The following is a 19,984-nucleotide window of genomic DNA, read 5'->3' as shown; positions in this document are numbered from 1 at the left end:
CTGGACTACAGGTCCCTGACCAGACCTGGACTACAGGTCCCTCACCAGACTACAGGTCCCTCACCAGACCTGGACTACAGGTCCCTCACCAGACCTGGACTACAGGTCCCTGACCAGACTACAGGTCCCTCACCAGACCTGGACTACAGGTCCCTGACCAGACCTGGACTACAGGTCCCTCACCAGACTACAGGTCCCTCACCAGACCTGGACTACAGGTCGCTGACCAGACCTGGACTACAGGTCCATAACCAGACCTGGACTACAGGTCCCTGACCAGACCTGGACTACAGGTCCATAACCAGACCTGGACTACAGGTCCCTGACCAGACTACAGGTCCCTCACCAGACCTGGACTACAGGTCCCTGACCAGACTACAGGTCCCTCACCAGACCTGGACTACAGGTCCCTGACCAGACCTGGACTACAGGTCCCTGACCAGACCTGGACTACAGGTCCATAACCAGACCTGGACTACAGGTCCCTGACCAGACCTGGACTACAGGTTCATAACCAGACCTGGACTACAGGTCCCTGACCAGACCTGGACTACAGGTTCATAACCAGACCTGGACTACAGGTCCCTGACCAGACCTGGACTACAGGTCCCTGACCAGACTACAGGTCCCTCACCAGACCTGGACTACAGGTCCCTGACCAGACTACAGGTCCCTCACCAGACCTGGACTACAGGTCCCTGACCAGACCTGGACTACAGGTCCATAACCAGACCTGGACTACAGGTCCATAACCAGACCTGGACTACAGGTCCCTGACCAGACCTGGACTACAGGTCCCTGACCAGACCTGGACTACAGGTCCCTGACCAGACCTGGACTACAGGTCCCTGACCAGACTACAGGTCCCTGACCAGACTACAGGTCCCTCACCAGACTACAGGTCCCTGACCAGACCTGGACTACAGGTCCCTGACCAGACCTGGACTACAGGTCCCTGACCAGACTACAGGTCCCTCACCAGACCTGGACTACAGGTCCCTGACCAGACCTGGACTACAGGTCCCTGACCAGACCTGGACTACAGGTTCATAACCAGACCTGGACTACAGGTTCATAACCAGACCTGGACTACAGGTCCCTGACCAGACTACAGGTCCCTCACCAGACCTGGACTACAGGTCCCTGACCAGACCTGGACTACAGGTCCCTGACCAGACTACAGGTCCCTGACCAGACCTGGACTACAGGTCCCTGACCAGACCTGGACTACAGGTCCCTGACCAGACTACAGGTCCCTCACCAGACCTGGACTACAGGTCCCTGACCAGACCTGGACTACAGGTTCATAACCAGACCTGGACTACAGGTCCATAACCAGACCTGGACTACAGGTCCATGACCAGACCTGGACTACAGGTCCCTGACCAGACCTGGACTACAGGTCCATAACCAGACCTGGACTACAGGTCCCTGACCAGACTACAGGTCCCTGACCAGACCTGGACTACAGGTCCCTGACCAGACCTGGACTACAGGTTCATAACCAGACCTGGACTACAGGTCCCTGACCAGACTACAGGTCCCTCACCAGACCTGGACTACAGGTCCCTCACCAGACTACAGGTCCCTGACCAGACCTGGACTACAGGTCCCTGACCAGACCTGGACTACAGGTTCATAACCAGACCTGGACTACAGGTCCCTGACCAGACCTGGACTACAGGTTCATAACCAGACCTGGACTACAGGTCCCTGACCAGACCTGGACTACAGGTCCCTGACCAGACCTGGACTACAGGTTCATAACCAGACCTGGACTACAGGTCCCTGACCAGACCTGGACTACAGGTCCCTGACCAGACCTGGACCACAGGTCCATGACCAGACCTGGACTACAGGTCCATGACCAGACCTGGACTACAGGTCCCTGACCAGACCTGGACTACAGGTCCATAACCAGACCTGGACTACAGGTCCATAACCAGACCTGGACTACAGGTCCCTGACCAGACCTGGACTACAGGTTCATAACCAGACCTGGACTACAGGTCCCTGACCAGACCTGGACTACAGGTCCCTGACCAGACCTGGACTACAGGTCCATAACCAGACCTGGACTACAGGTCCATAACCAGACCTGGACTACAGGTCCCTGACCAGACCTGGACTACAGGTCCCTAACCAGACCTGGACTACAGGTCCCTGACCAGACCTGGACTACAGGTTCATAACCAGACCTGGACTACAGGTCCCTGACCAGACCTGGACTACAGGTCCCTCACCAGACCTGGACTACAGGTCCCTGACCAGACCTGGACTACAGGTTCATAACCAGACCTGGACTACAGGTCCCTGACCAGACCTGGACTACAGGTCCCTGACCAGACCTGGACTACAGGTCCATAACCAGACCTGGACTACAGGTCCATAACCAGACCTGGACTACAGGTCCCTGACCAGACCTGGACTACAGGTTCATAACCAGACCTGGACTACAGGTCCCTGACCAGACCTGGACTACAGGTCCCTGACCAGACCTGGACTACAGGTCCATAACCAGACCTGGACTACAGGTCCATAACCAGACCTGGACTACAGGTCCCTGACCAGACCTGGACTACAGGTCCCTAACCAGACCTGGACTACAGGTCCCTGACCAGACCTGGACTACAGGTTCATAACCAGACCTGGACTACAGGTCCCTGACCAGACCTGGACTACAGGTCCCTAACCAGACCTGGACTACAGGTCCCTGACCAGACCTGGACTACAGGTTCATAACCAGACCTGGACTACAGGTCCCTGACCAGACCTGGACTACAGGTCCCTGAACGCACCAGGACCCTGTGGCATGTGGAGTGAAACGTGGAGGCAGCAGCTCAAAGTTCATCGTGGCTCTTTGTTAAATCTTCGCCGTAATTAGTCGCCTGACTTCCCACAAACATGTTCCAGTTGGCCAGAATCTCCTTCCTGGTGATCCGCCCGTCCTACAGGTCCACCATCATCATCATCGATCCAACCATGATCCACGGGGGGAAGTAGGGAGGAAGGAAGGAGGGAGGAGGGGTGAGGGAGGAAGGAGGGGTGAGGGAGGAAGGGGAAAGGAGGAAGGAAGGAGGGAGGAGGGAGGAAGGAGGAAGGAGGAAGGAAGGAGGGGGGAGGGAGGAAGGAGGGAGGAAGGAGGGAGGAAGGAGGAAGGAAGGAGGAAGGAGGAAGGAGGAAGGAAGGAGGGAGGGAGGAAGGAGGAAGGAAGGAGGGAGGGAGGAAGGAGGAAGGAAGGAGGGGGGAGGGAGGAAGGAGGAAGGAAGGAGGGAGGAGGAAGGAGGGGGGAGGGAGGAAGGAGGAAGGAAGGAGGAAGGAGGGGGGAGGGAGGAAGGAGGAAGGAAGGAGGAAGGAGGGGTGAGGGAGGAAGGAAGGAGGGGTGAGGGAGGAAGGAGGAAGGAAGGAGGGAGGAGGGGTGAGGGAGGAAGGAGGAAGGAAGGAGGGAGGAGGGGTGAGGGAGGAAGGAGGAAGGAAGGAGGGAGGAGGGGTGAGGGAGAAAGACCACAGAGAGACAGAAAGAGAAATGGTTAGTGAAGAATTAACCCATAATTAAACCAACCAATCACCTGGATGTTAACTAGTCCTTATTTAGATAACCAGTGTGTTGGCTTGTACCGGTTGCCCTGGCAACCAGATGCTACATCTCAGTTTTTCATAAATAAACTCAACACAAAACTGGTTCCCAGGGTCCGGTCTGGTTTCCGTACCCGATCAGAGTCCGGTCTGGTTTCCGTACCCGATCAGGGTCCGGTCTGGTTTCCGTACCCGATCAGAGTCCGGTCTGGTTTCCGTACCCGATCAGGGTCCGGTCTGGTTTCCGTACCTGATCAGAGTCCGTCTCGTGGATCAGGTGTTTGGCCTCGTTGTCAGCATGGTCCACTTCTCCTGGGAGGATCCAGTGGGCCACTTCCCCAGCATCCAGGTAGCCGTCCTGGAACATGGAGACCATCAGCTCCTCCCCACACCTCCTCATCTTCCTCCTAATAGCCCCCGGAGGAGGATTAAAGCCTCCTCTGAGGAGGATTAAAGCCTCCCGGAGGAGGATTAAAGCCTCCCGGAGGAGGATTAAAGCCTCCTCTGAGGAGGATTAAAGCCTCCCGGAGGAGGATTAAAGCCTCCTCTGAGGAGGATTAAAGCCTCCCGGAGGAGGATTAAAGCCTCCCGGAGGAGGATTAAAGCCTCCCGGAGGAGGATTAAAGCCTCCCGGAGGAGGATTAAAGCCTCCTCTGAGGAGGATTAAAGCCTCCCGGAGGAGGATTAAAGCCTCCCGGAGGAGGATTAAAGCCTCCTCTGAGGAGGATTAAAGCCTCCCGGAGGAGGATTAAAGCCTCCCGGAGGAGGATTAAAGCCTCCCGGAGGAGGATTAAAGCCTCCTCTGAGGAGGATTAAAGCCTCCCGGAGGAGGATTAAAGCCTCCCGGAGGAGGATTAAAGCCTCCTCTGAGGAGGATTAAAGCCTCCTCTGAGGAGGATTAAAGCCTCCCGGAGGAGGATTAAAGCCTCCCGGAGGAGGATTAAAGCCTCCCGGAGGAGGATTAAAGCCTCCTCTGAGGAGGATTAAAGCCTCCCGGAGGAGGATTAAAGCCTCCTCTGAGGAGGATTAAAGCCTCCTGGAGGAGGATTAAAGCCTCCCGGAGGAGGATTAAAGCCTCCCGGAGGAGGATTAAAGCCTCCTCTGAGGAGGATTAAAGCCTCCTGGAGGAGGATTAAAGCCTCCTGGAGGAGGATTAAAGCCTCCTGGAGGAGGATTAAAGCCTCCTCTGAGGAGGATTAAAGGCCTCCTCTGAGGAGGATTAAAGCCTCCTCTGAGGAGGATTAAAGCCTCCTCTGAGGAGGATTAAAGCCTCCTGGAGGAGGATTAAAGCCTCTCTGAGGAGGATTAAAGCCTCCTCTGAGGAGGATTAAAGCCTCCCGGAGGAGGATTAAAGCCTCCTCTGAGGAGGATTAAAGCCTCCTCTGAGGAGGATTAAAGCCTCCTCTGAGGAGGATTAAAGCCTCCTCTGAGGAGGATTAAAGCCTCCCGGAGGAGGATTAAAGCCTCCTCTGAGGAGGATTAAAGCCTCCTCGGAGGAGGATTAAAGCCTCCTCGGAGGAGGATTAAAGCCTCCCGGAGGAGGATTAAAGCCTCCTCGGAGGAGGATTAAAGCCTCCTGGAGGAGGATTAAAGCCTCCTGGAGGAGGATTAAAGCCTCCTGGAGGAGGATTAAAGCCTCCTGGAGGAGGATTAAAGCCTCCTCTGAGGAGGATTAAAGCCTCCTCTGAGGAGGATTAAAGCCTCCTCTGAGGAGGATTAAAGCCTCCCGGAGGAGGATTAAAGCCTCCTCTGAGGAGGATTAAAGCCTCCTCTGAGGAGGATTAAAGCCTCCTGGAGGAGGATTAAAGCCTCCTCTGAGGAGGATTAAAGCCTCCTGGAGGAGGATTAAAGCCTCCCGGAGGAGGATTAAAGCCTCCTCTGAGGAGGATTAAAGCCTCCCGGAGGAGGATTAAAGCCTCCTCTGAGGAGGATTAAAGCCTCCTCTGAGGAGGATTAAAGCCTCCCGGAGGAGGATTAAAGCCTCCTCTGAGGAGGATTAAAGCCTCCCGGAGGAGGATTAAAGCCTCCTCTGAGGAGGATTAAAGCCTCCCAGAGGAGGATTAAAGCCTCCCGGAGGAGGATTAAAGCCTCCCGGAGGAGGATTAAAGCCTCCTCTGAGGAGGACGGATGGTTCACCTTGTTGGTGTCTCTGAACTCTGCAAAGTGCTTCTTCTCCGTCTGGACCCAGTCCGGCTGCTCCTCCCCGTCCTCCGGAGTGAACATGTCTCCTGCAGGTCATCAAACACCTTCAGGTCAGCAGGAGGAACTCCGGCCACCGGGAAGAAGACGGAAACTCACCGATGTATTCATCCAGGTTGATCTTTCCATCGCCGTCCTTATCGATGTCTTCTATGGTTTCCTGGAGAAATTCACCACACGGTGTCTCTTACTGGTTTTCACCGTTGCATAACTGGTTAGTCTAGTTTACTACTGGTTCAGTTTTACTTTACTTCTTTCTTCAACTGGTCCTTTTACTGGTTTGTTTACAGGTGGGTTTACCGCGCTGGTCCGCGTCTAGTTTACTGGTCCTTTTACTGGTTTGTTTACAGGTGGGTTTACCGCGCTGGTCCGCGTCTAGTTTACTGGTCCTTTTACTGGTTTGTTTACAGGTGGGTTTACCGTGCTGGTCCGCGTCTAGTTTACTGGTCCTTTTACTGGTTTGTTTACAGGTGGGTTTACCGTGCTGGTCCGCGTCTAGTTTACTGGTCCTTTTACTGGTTTGTTTACAGGTGGGTTTACCGCGCTGGTCCGCGTCTAGTTTACTGGTCCTTTTACTGGTTTGTTTACAGGTGGGTTTACCGCGCTGGTCCGCGTCTAGTTTACTGGTCCTTTTACTGGTTTGTTTACAGGTGGGTTTACCGCGCTGGTCCGCGTCTAGTTTACTGGTCCTTTTACTGGTTTGTTTACAGGTGGGTTTACCGCGCTGGTCCGCGTCTAGTTTACTGGTCCTTTTACTGGTTTGTTTACAGGTGGGTTTACCGCGCTGGTCCGCGTCTAGTTTACTGGTCCTTTTACTGGTTTGTTTACAGGTGGGTTTACCGCGCTGGTCCGCGTCTAGTTTACTGGTCCTTTTACTGGTTTGTTTACAGGTGGGTTTACCGCGCTGGTCCGCGTCTAGTTTACTGGTCCTTTTACTGGTTTGTTTACAGGTGGGTTTACCGCGCTGGTCCGCGTCTAGTTTACTGGTCCTTTTACTGGTTTGTTTACAGGTGGGTTTACCGCGCTGGTCCGCGTCTAGTTTACTGGTCCTTTTACTGGTTTGTTTACAGGTGGGTTTACCGCGCTGGTCCGCGTCTAGTTTACTGGTCCTTTTACTGGTTTGTTTACAGGTGGGTTTACCGCGCTGGTCCGCGTCTAGTTTACTGGTCCTTTTACTGGTTTGTTTACAGGTGGGTTTACCGCGCTGGTCCGCGTCTAGTTTACTGGTCCTTTTACTGGTTTGTTTACAGGTGGGTTTACCGCGCTGGTCCGCGTCTAGTTTACTGGTCCTTTTACTGGTTTGTTTACAGGTGGGTTTACCGCGCTGGTCCGCGTCTAGTTTACTGGTCCTTTTACTGGTTTGTTTACAGGTGGGTTTACCGCGCTGGTCCGCGTCTAGTTTACTGGTCCTTTTACTGGTTTGTTTACAGGTGGGTTTACCGCGCTGGTCCGCGTCTAGTTTACTGGTCCTTTTACTGGTTTGTTTACAGGTGGGTTTACCGCGCTGGTCCGCGTCTAGTTTACTGGTCCTTTTACTGGTTTGTTTACAGGTGGGTTTACCGCGCTGGTCCGCGTCTAGTTTACTGGTCCTTTTACTGGTTTGTTTACAGGTGGGTTTACCGCGCTGGTCCGCGTCTAGTTTACTGGTCCTTTTACTGGTTTGTTTACAGGTGGGTTTACCGCGCTGGTCCGCGTCTAGTTTACTGGTCCTTTTACTGGTTTGTTTACAGGTGGGTTTACCGCGCTGGTCCGCGTCTAGTTTACTGGTCCTTTTACTGGTTTGTTTACAGGTGGGTTTACCGCGCTGGTCCGCGTCTAGTTTACTGGTCCTTTTACTGGTTTGTTTACAGGTGGGTTTACCGCGCTGGTCCGCGTCTAGTTTACTGGTCCTTTTACTGGTTTGTTTACAGGTGGGTTTACCGCGCTGGTCCGCGTCTAGTTTACTGGTCCTTTTACTGGTTTGTTTACAGGTGGGTTTACCGCGCTGGTCCGCGTCTAGTTTACTGGTCCTTTTACTGGTTTGTTTACAGGTGGGTTTACCGCGCTGGTCCGCGTCTAGTTTACTGGTCCTTTTACTGGTTTGTTTACAGGTGGGTTTACCGCGCTGGTCCGCGTCTAGTTTACTGGTCCTTTTACTGGTTTGTTTACAGGTGGGTTTACCGCGCTGGTCCGCGTCTAGTTTACTGGTCCTTTTACTGGTTTGTTTACAGGTGGGTTTACCGCGCTGGTCCGCGTCTAGTTTACTGGTCCTTTTACTGGTTTGTTTACAGGTGGGTTTACCGCGCTGGTCCGCGTCTAGTTTACTGGTCCTTTTACTGGTTTGTTTACAGGTGGGTTTACCGCGCTGGTCCGCGTCTAGTTTACTGGTCCTTTTACTGGTTTGTTTACAGGTGGGTTTACCGCGCTGGTCCGCGTCTAGTTTACTGGTCCTTTTACTGGTTTGTTTACAGGTGGGTTTACCGCGCTGGTCCGCGTCTAGTTTACTGGTCCTTTTACTGGTTTGTTTACAGGTGGGTTTACCGCGCTGGTCCGCGTCTAGTTTACTGGTCCTTTTACTGGTTTGTTTACAGGTGGGTTTACCGCGCTGGTCCGCGTCTAGTTTACTGGTCCTTTTACTGGTTTGTTTACAGGTGGGTTTACCGCGCTGGTCCGCGTCTAGTTTACTGGTCCTTTTACTGGTTTGTTTACAGGTGGGTTTACCGCGCTGGTCCGCGTCTAGTTTACTGGTCCTTTTACTGGTTTGTTTACAGGTGGGTTTACCGCGCTGGTCCGCGTCTAGTTTACTGGTCCTTTTACTGGTTTGTTTACAGGTGGGTTTACCGCGCTGGTCCGCGTCTAGTTTACTGGTCCTTTTACTGGTTTGTTTACAGGTGGGTTTACCGCGCTGGTCCGCGTCTAGTTTACTGGTCCTTTTACTGGTTTGTTTACAGGTGGGTTTACCGCGCTGGTCCGCGTCTAGTTTACTGGTCCTTTTACTGGTTTGTTTACAGGTGGGTTTACCGCGCTGGTCCGCGTCTAGTTTACTGGTCCTTTTACTGGTTTGTTTACAGGTGGGTTTACCGCGCTGGTCCGCGTCTAGTTTACTGGTCCTTTTACTGGTTTGTTTACAGGTGGGTTTACCGCGCTGGTCCGCGTCTAGTTTACTGGTCCTTTTACTGGTTTGTTTACAGGTGGGTTTACCGCGCTGGTCCGCGTCTAGTTTACTGGTCCTTTTACTGGTTTGTTTACAGGTGGGTTTACCGCGCTGGTCCGCGTCTAGTTTACTGGTCCTTTTACTGGTTTGTTTACAGGTGGGTTTACCGCGCTGGTCCGCGTCTAGTTTACTGGTCCTTTTACTGGTTTGTTTACAGGTGGGTTTACCGCGCTGGTCCGCGTCTAGTTTACTGGTCCTTTTACTGGTTTGTTTACAGGTGGGTTTACCGCGCTGGTCCGCGTCTAGTTTACTGGTCCTTTTACTGGTTTGTTTACAGGTGGGTTTACCGCGCTGGTCCGCGTCTAGTTTACTGGTCCTTTTACTGGTTTGTTTACAGGTGGGTTTACCGCGCTGGTCCGCGTCTAGTTTACTGGTCCTTTTACTGGTTTGTTTACAGGTGGGTTTACCGCGCTGGTCCGCGTCTAGTTTACTGGTCCTTTTACTGGTTTGTTTACAGGTGGGTTTACCGCGCTGGTCCGCGTCTAGTTTACTGGTCCTTTTACTGGTTTGTTTACAGGTGGGTTTACCGCGCTGGTCCGCGTCTAGTTTACTGGTCCTTTTACTGGTTTGTTTACAGGTGGGTTTACCGCGCTGGTCCGCGTCTAGTTTACTGGTCCTTTTACTGGTTTGTTTACAGGTGGGTTTACCGCGCTGGTCCGCGTCTAGTTTACTGGTCCTTTTACTGGTTTGTTTACAGGTGGGTTTACCGCGCTGGTCCGCGTCTAGTTTACTGGTCCTTTTACTGGTTTGTTTACAGGTGGGTTTACCGCGCTGGTCCGCGTCTAGTTTACTGGTCCTTTTACTGGTTTGTTTACAGGTGGGTTTACCGCGCTGGTCCGCGTCTAGTTTACTGGTCCTTTTACTGGTTTGTTTACAGGTGGGTTTACCGCGCTGGTCCGCGTCTAGTTTACTGGTCCTTTTACTGGTTTGTTTACAGGTGGGTTTACCGCGCTGGTCCGCGTCTAGTTTACTGGTCCTTTTACTGGTTTGTTTACAGGTGGGTTTACCGCGCTGGTCCGCGTCTAGTTTACTGGTCCTTTTACTGGTTTGTTTACAGGTGGGTTTACCGCGCTGGTCCGCGTCTAGTTTACTGGTCCTTTTACTGGTTTGTTTACAGGTGGGTTTACCGCGCTGGTCCGCGTCTAGTTTACTGGTCCTTTTACTGGTTTGTTTACAGGTGGGTTTACCGCGCTGGTCCGCGTCTAGTTTACTGGTCCTTTTACTGGTTTGTTTACAGGTGGGTTTACCGCGCTGGTCCGCGTCTAGTTTACTGGTCCTTTTACTGGTTTGTTTACAGGTGGGTTTACCGCGCTGGTCCGCGTCTAGTTTACTGGTCCTTTTACTGGTTTGTTTACAGGTGGGTTTACCGCGCTGGTCCGCGTCTAGTTTACTGGTCCTTTTACTGGTTTGTTTACAGGTGGGTTTACCGCGCTGGTCCGCGTCTAGTTTACTGGTCCTTTTACTGGTTTGTTTACAGGTGGGTTTACCGCGCTGGTCCGCGTCTAGTTTACTGGTCCTTTTACTGGTTTGTTTACAGGTGGGTTTACCGCGCTGGTCCGCGTCTAGTTTACTGGTCCTTTTACTGGTTTGTTTACAGGTGGGTTTACCGCGCTGGTCCGCGTCTAGTTTACTGGTCCTTTTACTGGTTTGTTTACAGGTGGGTTTACCGCGCTGGTCCGCGTCTAGTTTACTGGTCCTTTTACTGGTTTGTTTACAGGTGGGTTTACCGCGCTGGTCCGCGTCTAGTTTACTGGTCCTTTTACTGGTTTGTTTACAGGTGGGTTTACCGCGCTGGTCCGCGTCTAGTTTACTGGTCCTTTTACTGGTTTGTTTACAGGTGGGTTTACCGCGCTGGTCCGCGTCTAGTTTACTGGTCCTTTTACTGGTTTGTTTACAGGTGGGTTTACCGCGCTGGTCCGCGTCTAGTTTACTGGTCCTTTTACTGGTTTGTTTACAGGTGGGTTTACCGCGCTGGTCCGCGTCTAGTTTACTGGTCCTTTTACTGGTTTGTTTACAGGTGGGTTTACCGCGCTGGTCCGCGTCTAGTTTACTGGTCCTTTTACTGGTTTGTTTACAGGTGGGTTTACCGCGCTGGTCCGCGTCTAGTTTACTGGTCCTTTTACTGGTTTGTTTACAGGTGGGTTTACCGCGCTGGTCCGCGTCTAGTTTACTGGTCCTTTTACTGGTTTGTTTACAGGTGGGTTTACCGCGCTGGTCCGCGTCTAGTTTACTGGTCCTTTTACTGGTTTGTTTACAGGTGGGTTTACCGCGCTGGTCCGCGTCTAGTTTACTGGTCCTTTTACTGGTTTGTTTACAGGTGGGTTTACCGCGCTGGTCCGCGTCTAGTTTACTGGTCCTTTTACTGGTTTGTTTACAGGTGGGTTTACCGCGCTGGTCCGCGTCTAGTTTACTGGTCCTTTTACTGGTTTGTTTACAGGTGGGTTTACCGCGCTGGTCCGCGTCTAGTTTACTGGTCCTTTTACTGGTTTGTTTACAGGTGGGTTTACCGTGCTGGTCCGCGTCTAGTTTACTGGTCCTTTTACTGGTTTGTTTACAGGTGGGTTTACCGCGCTGGTCCGCGTCTAGTTTACTGGTCCTTTTACTGGTTTGTTTACAGGTGGGTTTACCGCGCTGGTCCGCGTCTAGTTTACTGGTCCTTTTACTGGTTTGTTTACAGGTGGGTTTACCGCGCTGGTCCGCGTCTAGTTTACTGGTCCTTTTACTGGTTTGTTTACAGGTGGGTTTACCGCGCTGGTCCGCGTCTAGTTTACTGGTCCTTTTACTGGTTTGTTTACAGGTGGGTTTACCGTGCTGGTCCACGTCTAGTTTACTGGTTCTTTTACTGGTTTGTTTAGTTTACTGGTTATTTTGTTTAGTTTAGTTCATTATTTACATTTAAATAACCTGTTAATCTGTTATTCTAATAGTTAATTTAGTTCATTGTTTAATTTACTGGTTTGTAAGTAAACAAGCTGGTAAACTAGCTCCTCTGGTTGTTAATCTTTTCTTTTACTGGTTCCTCGGGTTTACAGAGTAGTTTTTCTGGTTTATCGGTTTCTTAAGTTAAATTATTCATTTAATGTTTTGTTTAGTTTGCAGGTTTGTTACCTAGTAAGTTTACTTTATTGGTTTGTTAAGTTTACCAGTTCATTTACTAGTTTATTTAGTTTACCGTTTTGTGTTCTGATTTGTTCCACTTGTTGGTGTACCACCACGTTTATTTTACTGGTTTGTTTTCTGGTCTGTTTAGTTTACTGGTTCATATACTTATTTACTGGCTCCTTTAGTTTACCATTACATAACTGGTTAGTTTAGTTTACTGAATCTTCAGTGGTTCATATTTAGTGTAGTTTATTAGTTTGTTTAGTTTACTGGCTCTTTAACTGATTTGTTTAATTTACAGGGCAGTTTATTGGTTCATCTAGTTCACCGGTTTGTTTACAGTTTTTTTTTTTTATTTCACTGGCACACATAATGGTTAGTAAGTGAAACGGTTCATTTATTGATTTGTTTAGTTAAATAGTTTGTTTATTGGTAACTTTAGTTAATTGGGTTGTTTGGTTTACTGGTTTATTTACGGGTTCGTACACTTCACTGATTTGACTCCTGGTCTATTTAGTTTACGGGTTTGTTTTCTGGTAAGTTTTATTTATGGGTTTCTTTAGTTTACCGTTTTGTTCACTGGTTTTATTAGTCCACTGGTTTGTTTCACTGATTCGTTTACGCTCATTCAGACATGTTATATGAAAACACAGGCTGTCATATTAACCAGGTAAACCCAGATCCAGTTAAGATCTTGGTTACCTGAACTACCACATCCATCATATAGTCAAACTCCTCAGGATGAAGAAAGGCAGTGAACTGTTCTCTAGTGGCGATCCCGTCCCCGTCCCGGTCAGCTGACTTAAAGCGCCGCTCGTCCCGGGCGAGCATGGTTTTGTACGTGGCCTTGTCATCAACGTCATCAAACTCCTCGCCTTAAGAAAAAACAGAAATGTTGCACAGTGAGAGAGGCAAACCAAACGAGAAAATTAAGTGTAAAACATTGGAGGCTTACCTAGATAATATCCGTATGTGGTGTTTTTATATTCCTCCCAGCTGATCTTGTCGTCTTTGTTCTGATCGTAGTCCTTCCAGTTCTTGTTGACATTCTCCTCAATGTACCTCCTCTGCCGGTGTTTGATCCAATGGTGCAGCTCTGCATGGTTGACGTAGCCGTCCTTATTGGTGTCGATGCGGTCCACGATCTTCCTGTGAGCAAAGATGCACTCACAGTTAAAGCCGAAAGTCAGCAGCACATGGTTGGACATCGTCCTGCCAAATCAGCAAAGCTTTTCCGGAACAAAGACTGTCCTGATTGGAATCCTCCAAGATCATCTGTAGATCTTGTTCACGCATGTTGGTCTGTTTCAGAGATCAACTGTCCACCAACTTCATCATCCTCATCATCTCCATCCCCAACCAGATTCTCCAGTTTCACACCTTCATGAGCCAGAGTTTCTTCTGAGACATGATGATGTGTTTATCTCCAATCTGGTCTTTTATTACTGAACTTTTTTTTTCCATTTTTATTATAAAAATAAATAAATAAATAAAAACGCTTTTCTATGAGATATAATTGAGGTGAAACAAAAGAATCTATGTATTCCAGTGAGAAATTGCAATAGATTAAAATATATAAACATGACATATTAAATACAGATATTTTAGATAATTAAAAAATATAAAATGATACATAAACTAAATATATCAAACAGAAATAAGTTTATAAATTCAAATAAGTTCAAGTTCATTTACTCTGGGTGAAGTGGGTCCTCATCCTGATAGTAGTCTATACATTTTGTAATATAGATATCTTCCCTGTAAAAATATTACTACAAATAAATAATAAAAAAAAATATTATTATTCATTCATTATACTAACTGCTTAATCCAATGAAGGGTTGAGGCTCTCCCTGAGCCGTCACCTTATCGTGGTGGAGGGGTTTATGTGTCCTGAAGATCCTAGCAGCTATGTTGTCGGGGGCTTTATGCCCCTGGTAGGGTCACCCATGGCAAACGGGTGTCTAGGGGAGGGACCAAACTAAGTACAGCTCACAGACCCCTATGATAACAACCATGGGCATAAATGTTCCCTTGCCCGGACATGGGTCACCGGGACCCCCCCTCTGGAGCCAGACCTGGGGGTGGGGCATGAAAGCGAGCATCTGGTGGCCGGGCCTTCGCCCATGGGGCTCAGCCCGAAAGGGTTACATGGACCCCACCTCCCGTGGGCTCACCATCTGCGGGAGGAGCCGTAGGGGTCGGGTGCAATGTGAGCTGGGCGGCAGCAAGGGGCGGGGACCCTGGCGGTCCGATCCCCGGCTGCAGAAGCTGGCTCTAGGGACGTGGAACGTCACCTCTCTGGTGGGGAAGGAGCCTGAGCTTGTGCGCGAGGTTGAGCGGTTCCGACTAGATATAGTTGGACTCACCTCGACGCATGGCTTGGGCTCTGGAACCAGTACCCTCGAGAGGGGCTGGACTTTCTTCCACTCTGGAGTTGCTCATGGTGGGAGGCACCGAGCAGGTGTGGGCATTCTCATCAGCCCCCAGCTTGGTGCCTGCACGTTGGGGTTTACCCCGGTGGATGAAAGGGTAGTTTCCCTCCGCCTCCGGGTGGGGGGACGGGTCCTGACTGTTGTCTGTGCCTATGCACCGAACAGCAGTTCAGAGTACCCACCCTTTCTGGAGTCCTTGGAGGGAGTGCTGGAGGGTGCTCCTTCTGGGGACTCCATTGTTCTGCTGGGGGACTTCAATGCTCACGTGGGCAATGACAGTGAGACCTGGAGGGGAGTGATTGGGAGGCATGACCCCCCCCCCCCCCCCCCCTTCTGAACCAAAATGGTGTTTTGTTATTGGACTTCTGTGCTCGTCATGGATTGTCCATAACGAACACCATGTTCCAACATAAGAGTGTCCATATGTACACCTGGCATCAGGATTCCCTGGGCCGCAGTTCGATGATGGATTTTGTAGTCGTATCGTCGGACCTGCGGCCACATGCCTTGGACACTCGGGTGAAGAGGGGGGCAGAGCTGTCAACTGATCACCACCTGGTGGTGAGTTGGCTCAGATGGTGGGGGAGGAAGCCGGTCAGAGCTGGCAGGCCCAAACGTGTTGTGAGGGTCTGCTGGGAACGTCTGGCTGAGTCCCCTGTCAGAGTGAGCTTCAACTCCCACCTTCAGCAGAGCTTCAACCATGTCCCGAGTGAGGCGGGGGACATTGAGTCCAAATGGGCTGTGTTCCGTGCCTCTATTGCTGAGGCGGCCGGCCGGAGCTGTGGCTGTAAGGTCGTTGGTGCCTGTCGTGGCGGTAATCCCAGGACTCGTTGGTGGACACCAGCAGTGAGGGATGCCGTCAAGCTGAAGAAGGAGTCCTATCGGGCCTTCTTGGCCTGTGGGACTCTGGAGGCAGCTGATGGGTACCGGCGGGCGAAGCGGCATGCGGCTTCGACTGTTGCCGAGGCAAAAACTCGGGCATGGGAGGAGTTCGGCGAAGCCATGGATAAAGACTTCCGGACGACTTCGAGGAGATTCTGGTCCACCATCCGGCGGCTCAGGAGGGGGAAGCAGTGCTCCATCAACACTGTGTACAGTGGAGATGGGGAGCTGCTGACCTCAACTCGGGACGTTGTGGGTCGGTGGAGGGAATACTTCGAAGACCTCCTCAATCCTACCAACACGTCTTCCCATGAGGGAGCAGAGCTGGTGGACTCAGGGGTGGACTCTCCTATCTCTGGGGCTGAAGTCGCTGAGGTGGTTAAAAAGCTCCTTGGTGGCAAGGCCCCGGGGGTGGATGAGATCCGCCCGGAGTTCCTTAAGGCTCTGGATGCTGTGGGGCTGTCCTGGCTGACACGCATCTGCAGCATCGCGTGGACATCGGGGACAGTGCCGCTGGATTGGCAGACTGGGGTGGTGGTCCCCCTTTTTAAGAAGGGGGACCGGAGGGTGTGTTCCAATTACAGGGGAATCACACTCCTCAGCCTCCCTGGTAAGGTCTATTCAGGGGTCCTGGAGAGGAGGGTCCGCCGGATAGTCGAATCCCGGATTGAGGAGGAGCAGTGTGGTTTTCGTCCTGGTCGCGGAACAGTGGACCAGCTCTATACCCTCTCTGGGGTCCTGGAGGGGGCATGGGAGTTTGCCCAACCAGTCTACATGTGCTTTGTGGACCTGGAGAAGGCCTTCGACCGTGTCCCCCGGGGGCTCCTGTGGGGGGTACTCCGGTACAGCTCGTACAAGGGGGCTGTACGACAGGTGTCAGAGCTTGGTCCGCATTGCCGGTAGTAAGTCGGATCCGTTTCCGGTGAGGGTTGGACTCCGCCAAGGCTGCCCTTTATCACCGATTCTGTTCATAACTTATATGGACAGAATTTCTAGGTGCAGCCGAGGGGTTGAGGGGATCCGACTTGGTGGCCTCAGGATTGGGTCCCTGCTTTTTGCAGATGACGTGGTCCTGTTGGCTTCGTCTGGTCGTGATCTCCAGCTCTCGCTTGAGCGATTCGCGGCCGAGTGTGAAGCGGCTGGGATGAGAATCAGCACCTCCAAATCTGAGACCATGGTCCTCAGCCGGAATAGGGTGGATTGTCCTCTCCGGGTCGGGAGTGAGGTCCTGCCTCAAGTGGAGGAGTTTAAATATCTCGGGAGCGCGAGATCGACAGACGAATCGGTGCGGCGTCTGCAGTAATGCGGGCTCTGCGCCGGTCTGTCGTGGTGAAGAAGGAGCTGAGCCAGAAGGCGAAGCTCTCGATTTACCAGTCGATCTACGGGGGCAGCAGCCTAAGCAGGGAAGCCCAGACGTCCCTCTCCCCAGCCACATCTGCCAACTCTGCGGGGGGGATCCCGAGGCGTTCCCAGGCCAGCCGAGAGATGTAATCCCTCCAGCGTGTCCTGGGTCTTCCCCGGGGTCTCCTCCCAGAGGGACGTGCCTGGAACACCTCACCAGGGAGGTCCAGGAGGAATCCTGACCAGATGCCCGAGCCACCTCAACTGGTTCCTCTCGATGCGGAGGAGCAGCGGCTCTACTCTGATCTCCTCCCGGATGACCGAGCTCCTCACCCTATCTCTAAGGGAGAGCCCGGCCACCCTGCGGAGGAAACCCATTTCAGCCGCCTGTATACGAGATCTCCTTCTTTCGGTCACGACCCACAGCTCATGACCATAGGTGAGGGTAGGAACGTAGATCGACTGATAAATCGAGAGCTTCGCCTTCTGGCTCAGCTCCTTCTTCACCACGACAGACCGGCGCAGAGCCCGCATTACTGCAGACGCCGCACCGATTCGTCTGTCGATCTCGCGCTCCCGAGATATTTAAACTCCTCCACTTGAGGCAGGACCTCACTCCCGACCCAGAGAGGACAATCCACCCTATTCCGGCTGAGGACCATGGTCTCAGATTTGGAGGTGCTGATTCTCATCCCAGCCGCTTCACACTCGGCCGCGAATCGCTCAAGCGAGAGCTGGAGATCACGACCAGATGAAGCCAACAGGACCACATCATCTGCAAAAAGCAGGGACCCAATCCTGAGGCCACCAAGTCGGATCCCCTCAACCCCTCGGCTGCACCTAGAAATTCTGTCCATATAAGTTATGAACAGAATCGGTGATAAAGGGCAGCCTTGGCGGAGTCCAACCCTCACCGGAAACGAATCCGACTTACTACCGGCAATGCGGACCAAGCTCTGACACCTGTCGTACAGGGACCGGACAGCTCGTACAAGGGGGTCCGGTACCCCATACTCCCGGAGTACCCCCCACAGGAGCCCCCGGGGGACACGGTCGAATGCCTTCTCCATTCATGTTCCATGAAGAACACGTAAATGACATATAGAGAACAAACAGAGAACACAGAAAACACAGAAAACATACAGAGAACATATAGAGAACACAAAGAACATACGGAGAACACAGAGAACACAAATAGAAAACATACAGATAACACATAGAGAACACATATAGAAAACATACAGAGAACATATGGAGAACACAGAACACACACATATAGAAAACATACAGAGAACACATAGATGACATATAAAGAACACACAGAGAACCTACAGAGAACACATAGAAAATATACAGAGAACAAATAAAGAACACGTAGATGACATATAGAGAAAACACAGAGAACACAAAAAACATACAGAGAACATATAGAGAACACATATAGAAAACATACAGATAACACATAGAGAACACATATAGAAAACATACAGAGAACATATGGAGAACACAGAACACACACATATAGAAAACATACAGAGAACACATAGATGACATATAAAGAACACACAGAGAACCTACAGAGAACACATAGAAAATATACAGAGAACATATAGAGAACACAGAGAAAACACATAAAAAACATACAGAGAACATATGGAGAATACGGAACACACAGAGATCAAATAGAGAACACACATAGAAAACACAGAGAAAACAGAGAGAACACATAGATAACATAGAGACCACACGGAGAACATGTGGAGAACATACAGAGAACGTGGAGAACATGGAGAACACACAGAGAACATGTGTAGAACACACAGAGAACATGTGTAGAACACATGTGTAGAACATGGGGAACACAGAGAGCATGTGGAAAATATGGAGAACACAGAGAACATGTGGAGAACATGGGGAACACACAAAGAACATGTGTAGAACATGGGGAACACACAGAGAACATGTGGAGAACATACAGAGAGCACAGAGAACACATACAGAGAACATATGGAGAACACAAAACACACACATTGAAAACATACAGAGAAAACACGGGGAGCACACAGAACATGTGGAGAACATGTGGAACACACAGAGAACATGAGGAACACACAGAGAACATGAGGAACACCCAGAGAACATGAGGAACACACAGAGAACATGGGGAACACACAGAGAACATGGGGAACACACAGAGAACACACAGAGAACATGAGGAACACACAGAGAACATGGGGAACACACAGAGAACACACAGAGAACATGAGGAACACACAGAGAACATGTGGAGAATGAAGAGTACACACACGGTGTATGTTCTACAGAGAACACTAGGAGAACGTGATGATGGAACCTACGCCAGCCTGTCTTTGCTCTCCTCGGGGGTCAGCTGGTCGAAGGTCTTGGCCTCCTCCTTCCCCAGGAAGGCCTCGTGGTCGTACTGGTACCCATGGGCATCGTCGTGGACATGGTCGCTGAGGTCAGCGGGGTGATGGACGCGCTTCTCCTGGGCAGGAACCGCCATGGCAACAGCAACCAGGATACAGGCACAGAAGAGCGACCTCAGCAGCATCCTGACTGGATTCTGGCTTCCAGTGGAGAGAAGAAGTTCTGAAGTCCAGGACATCAAACACAACACAGCAGTCAGATAGATGATGCATTCAGGGACCAGCAAACAGAACATCTGCCGTGTAAACAGGAGAAAAGTTCAGGCTGGAAAGCCAGACATGTGAGGACAGCTGTCTGTCCACACGTGTCTGGATCCCTGGACAAACTTACAGGGGATCTCCTCGCGCTTCTCAGCAAACTGACAGCAGCGACCGCGTTGGCACTTTGCGTCCTTAATACGTCCTCGCGGTAGGCGGGCCTCGACTCTGCCTCAGCCAATCACCGAAGCCATGAGGGAACCTTTCAGCCAATAGGAAGCGCGACTCCGCAGTGCGACCCTTCACGATCATTCTGATTGGCTTCTAACCGCCACGTTGACACGTAAGCGCGCACCCACATTGCTTTCTTCATTCCGGTGCGCGCGAGAGGTGCAGACCTTAGACATTAGACGTTAGACCCAGACTCCAAGACGTTCAGGTCAAGACATTCGACCCAGACTCCAACATGTCCAGGTCAGGACATTAGACCCAGACTCCAACATGTCCAGGTCAATACATTAGACCCCGACTCCAACGTGTCCATGTCAGGACATAAGACCCAGACTCCAACATGTCCAGGTCAGGACATTAGACCCAGACTCCAACGTGTC

At 51.3% G+C, this 19,984-nt stretch overlaps 1 protein-coding gene across 1 annotated transcript; it reads right to left on the bottom strand.

The window, feature by feature from the left end:
• Nucleotides 1-2,780: 2,780 nt before the first annotated feature.
• Nucleotides 2,781-19,534, bottom strand: rcn3 (reticulocalbin 3, EF-hand calcium binding domain). Its single transcript, XM_079253502.1, has 8 exons — nucleotides 19,507-19,534; nucleotides 19,086-19,338; nucleotides 13,026-13,219; nucleotides 12,773-12,945; nucleotides 5,875-5,935; nucleotides 5,713-5,804; nucleotides 3,827-3,934; nucleotides 2,781-2,948 (listed from the first exon to the last, which is right to left on the bottom strand). The coding sequence occupies exons 2-8, from the start codon at nucleotides 19,298-19,300 to the stop codon at nucleotides 2,841-2,843; spliced, it is 951 nt and encodes a 316-aa protein (XP_079109628.1). The 5' UTR covers nucleotides 19,301-19,338; nucleotides 19,507-19,534; the 3' UTR covers nucleotides 2,781-2,840.
• Nucleotides 19,535-19,984: the final 450 nt, after the last annotated feature.

The sequence above is a fragment of the Telmatherina bonti genome (assembly GCF_933228915.1).
Source record: "Telmatherina bonti genome assembly, chromosome: 14".
NCBI lineage: Eukaryota > Metazoa > Chordata > Actinopteri > Atheriniformes > Telmatherinidae > Telmatherina > Telmatherina bonti.
The sequence above is the reverse complement of the archived record's forward strand: the minus strand, read 5'-3'. Positions and strand labels throughout refer to the sequence as shown.

What these genes read in the sequence shown, in the direction of transcription:
- rcn3 (XM_079253502.1), bottom strand. Translation starts at nt 19,300, where the DNA reads ATGCTGCTGAGGTCGCTCTTCTGTGCCTGTATCCTGGTTGCTGTTGCC. An exon ending in GAGAGCAAAGACAGGCTGGC is followed by an intron (nt 13,220 to 19,085) that starts GTAGGTTCCATC and finishes CTTTGCTCACAG; the next exon opens with GAAGATCGTGGACCGCATCG. An exon ending in TGATGGATGTGGTAGTTCAG is followed by an intron (nt 5,936 to 12,772) that starts GTAACCAAGATC and finishes GAATTTCTCCAG; the next exon opens with GAAACCATAGAAGACATCGA.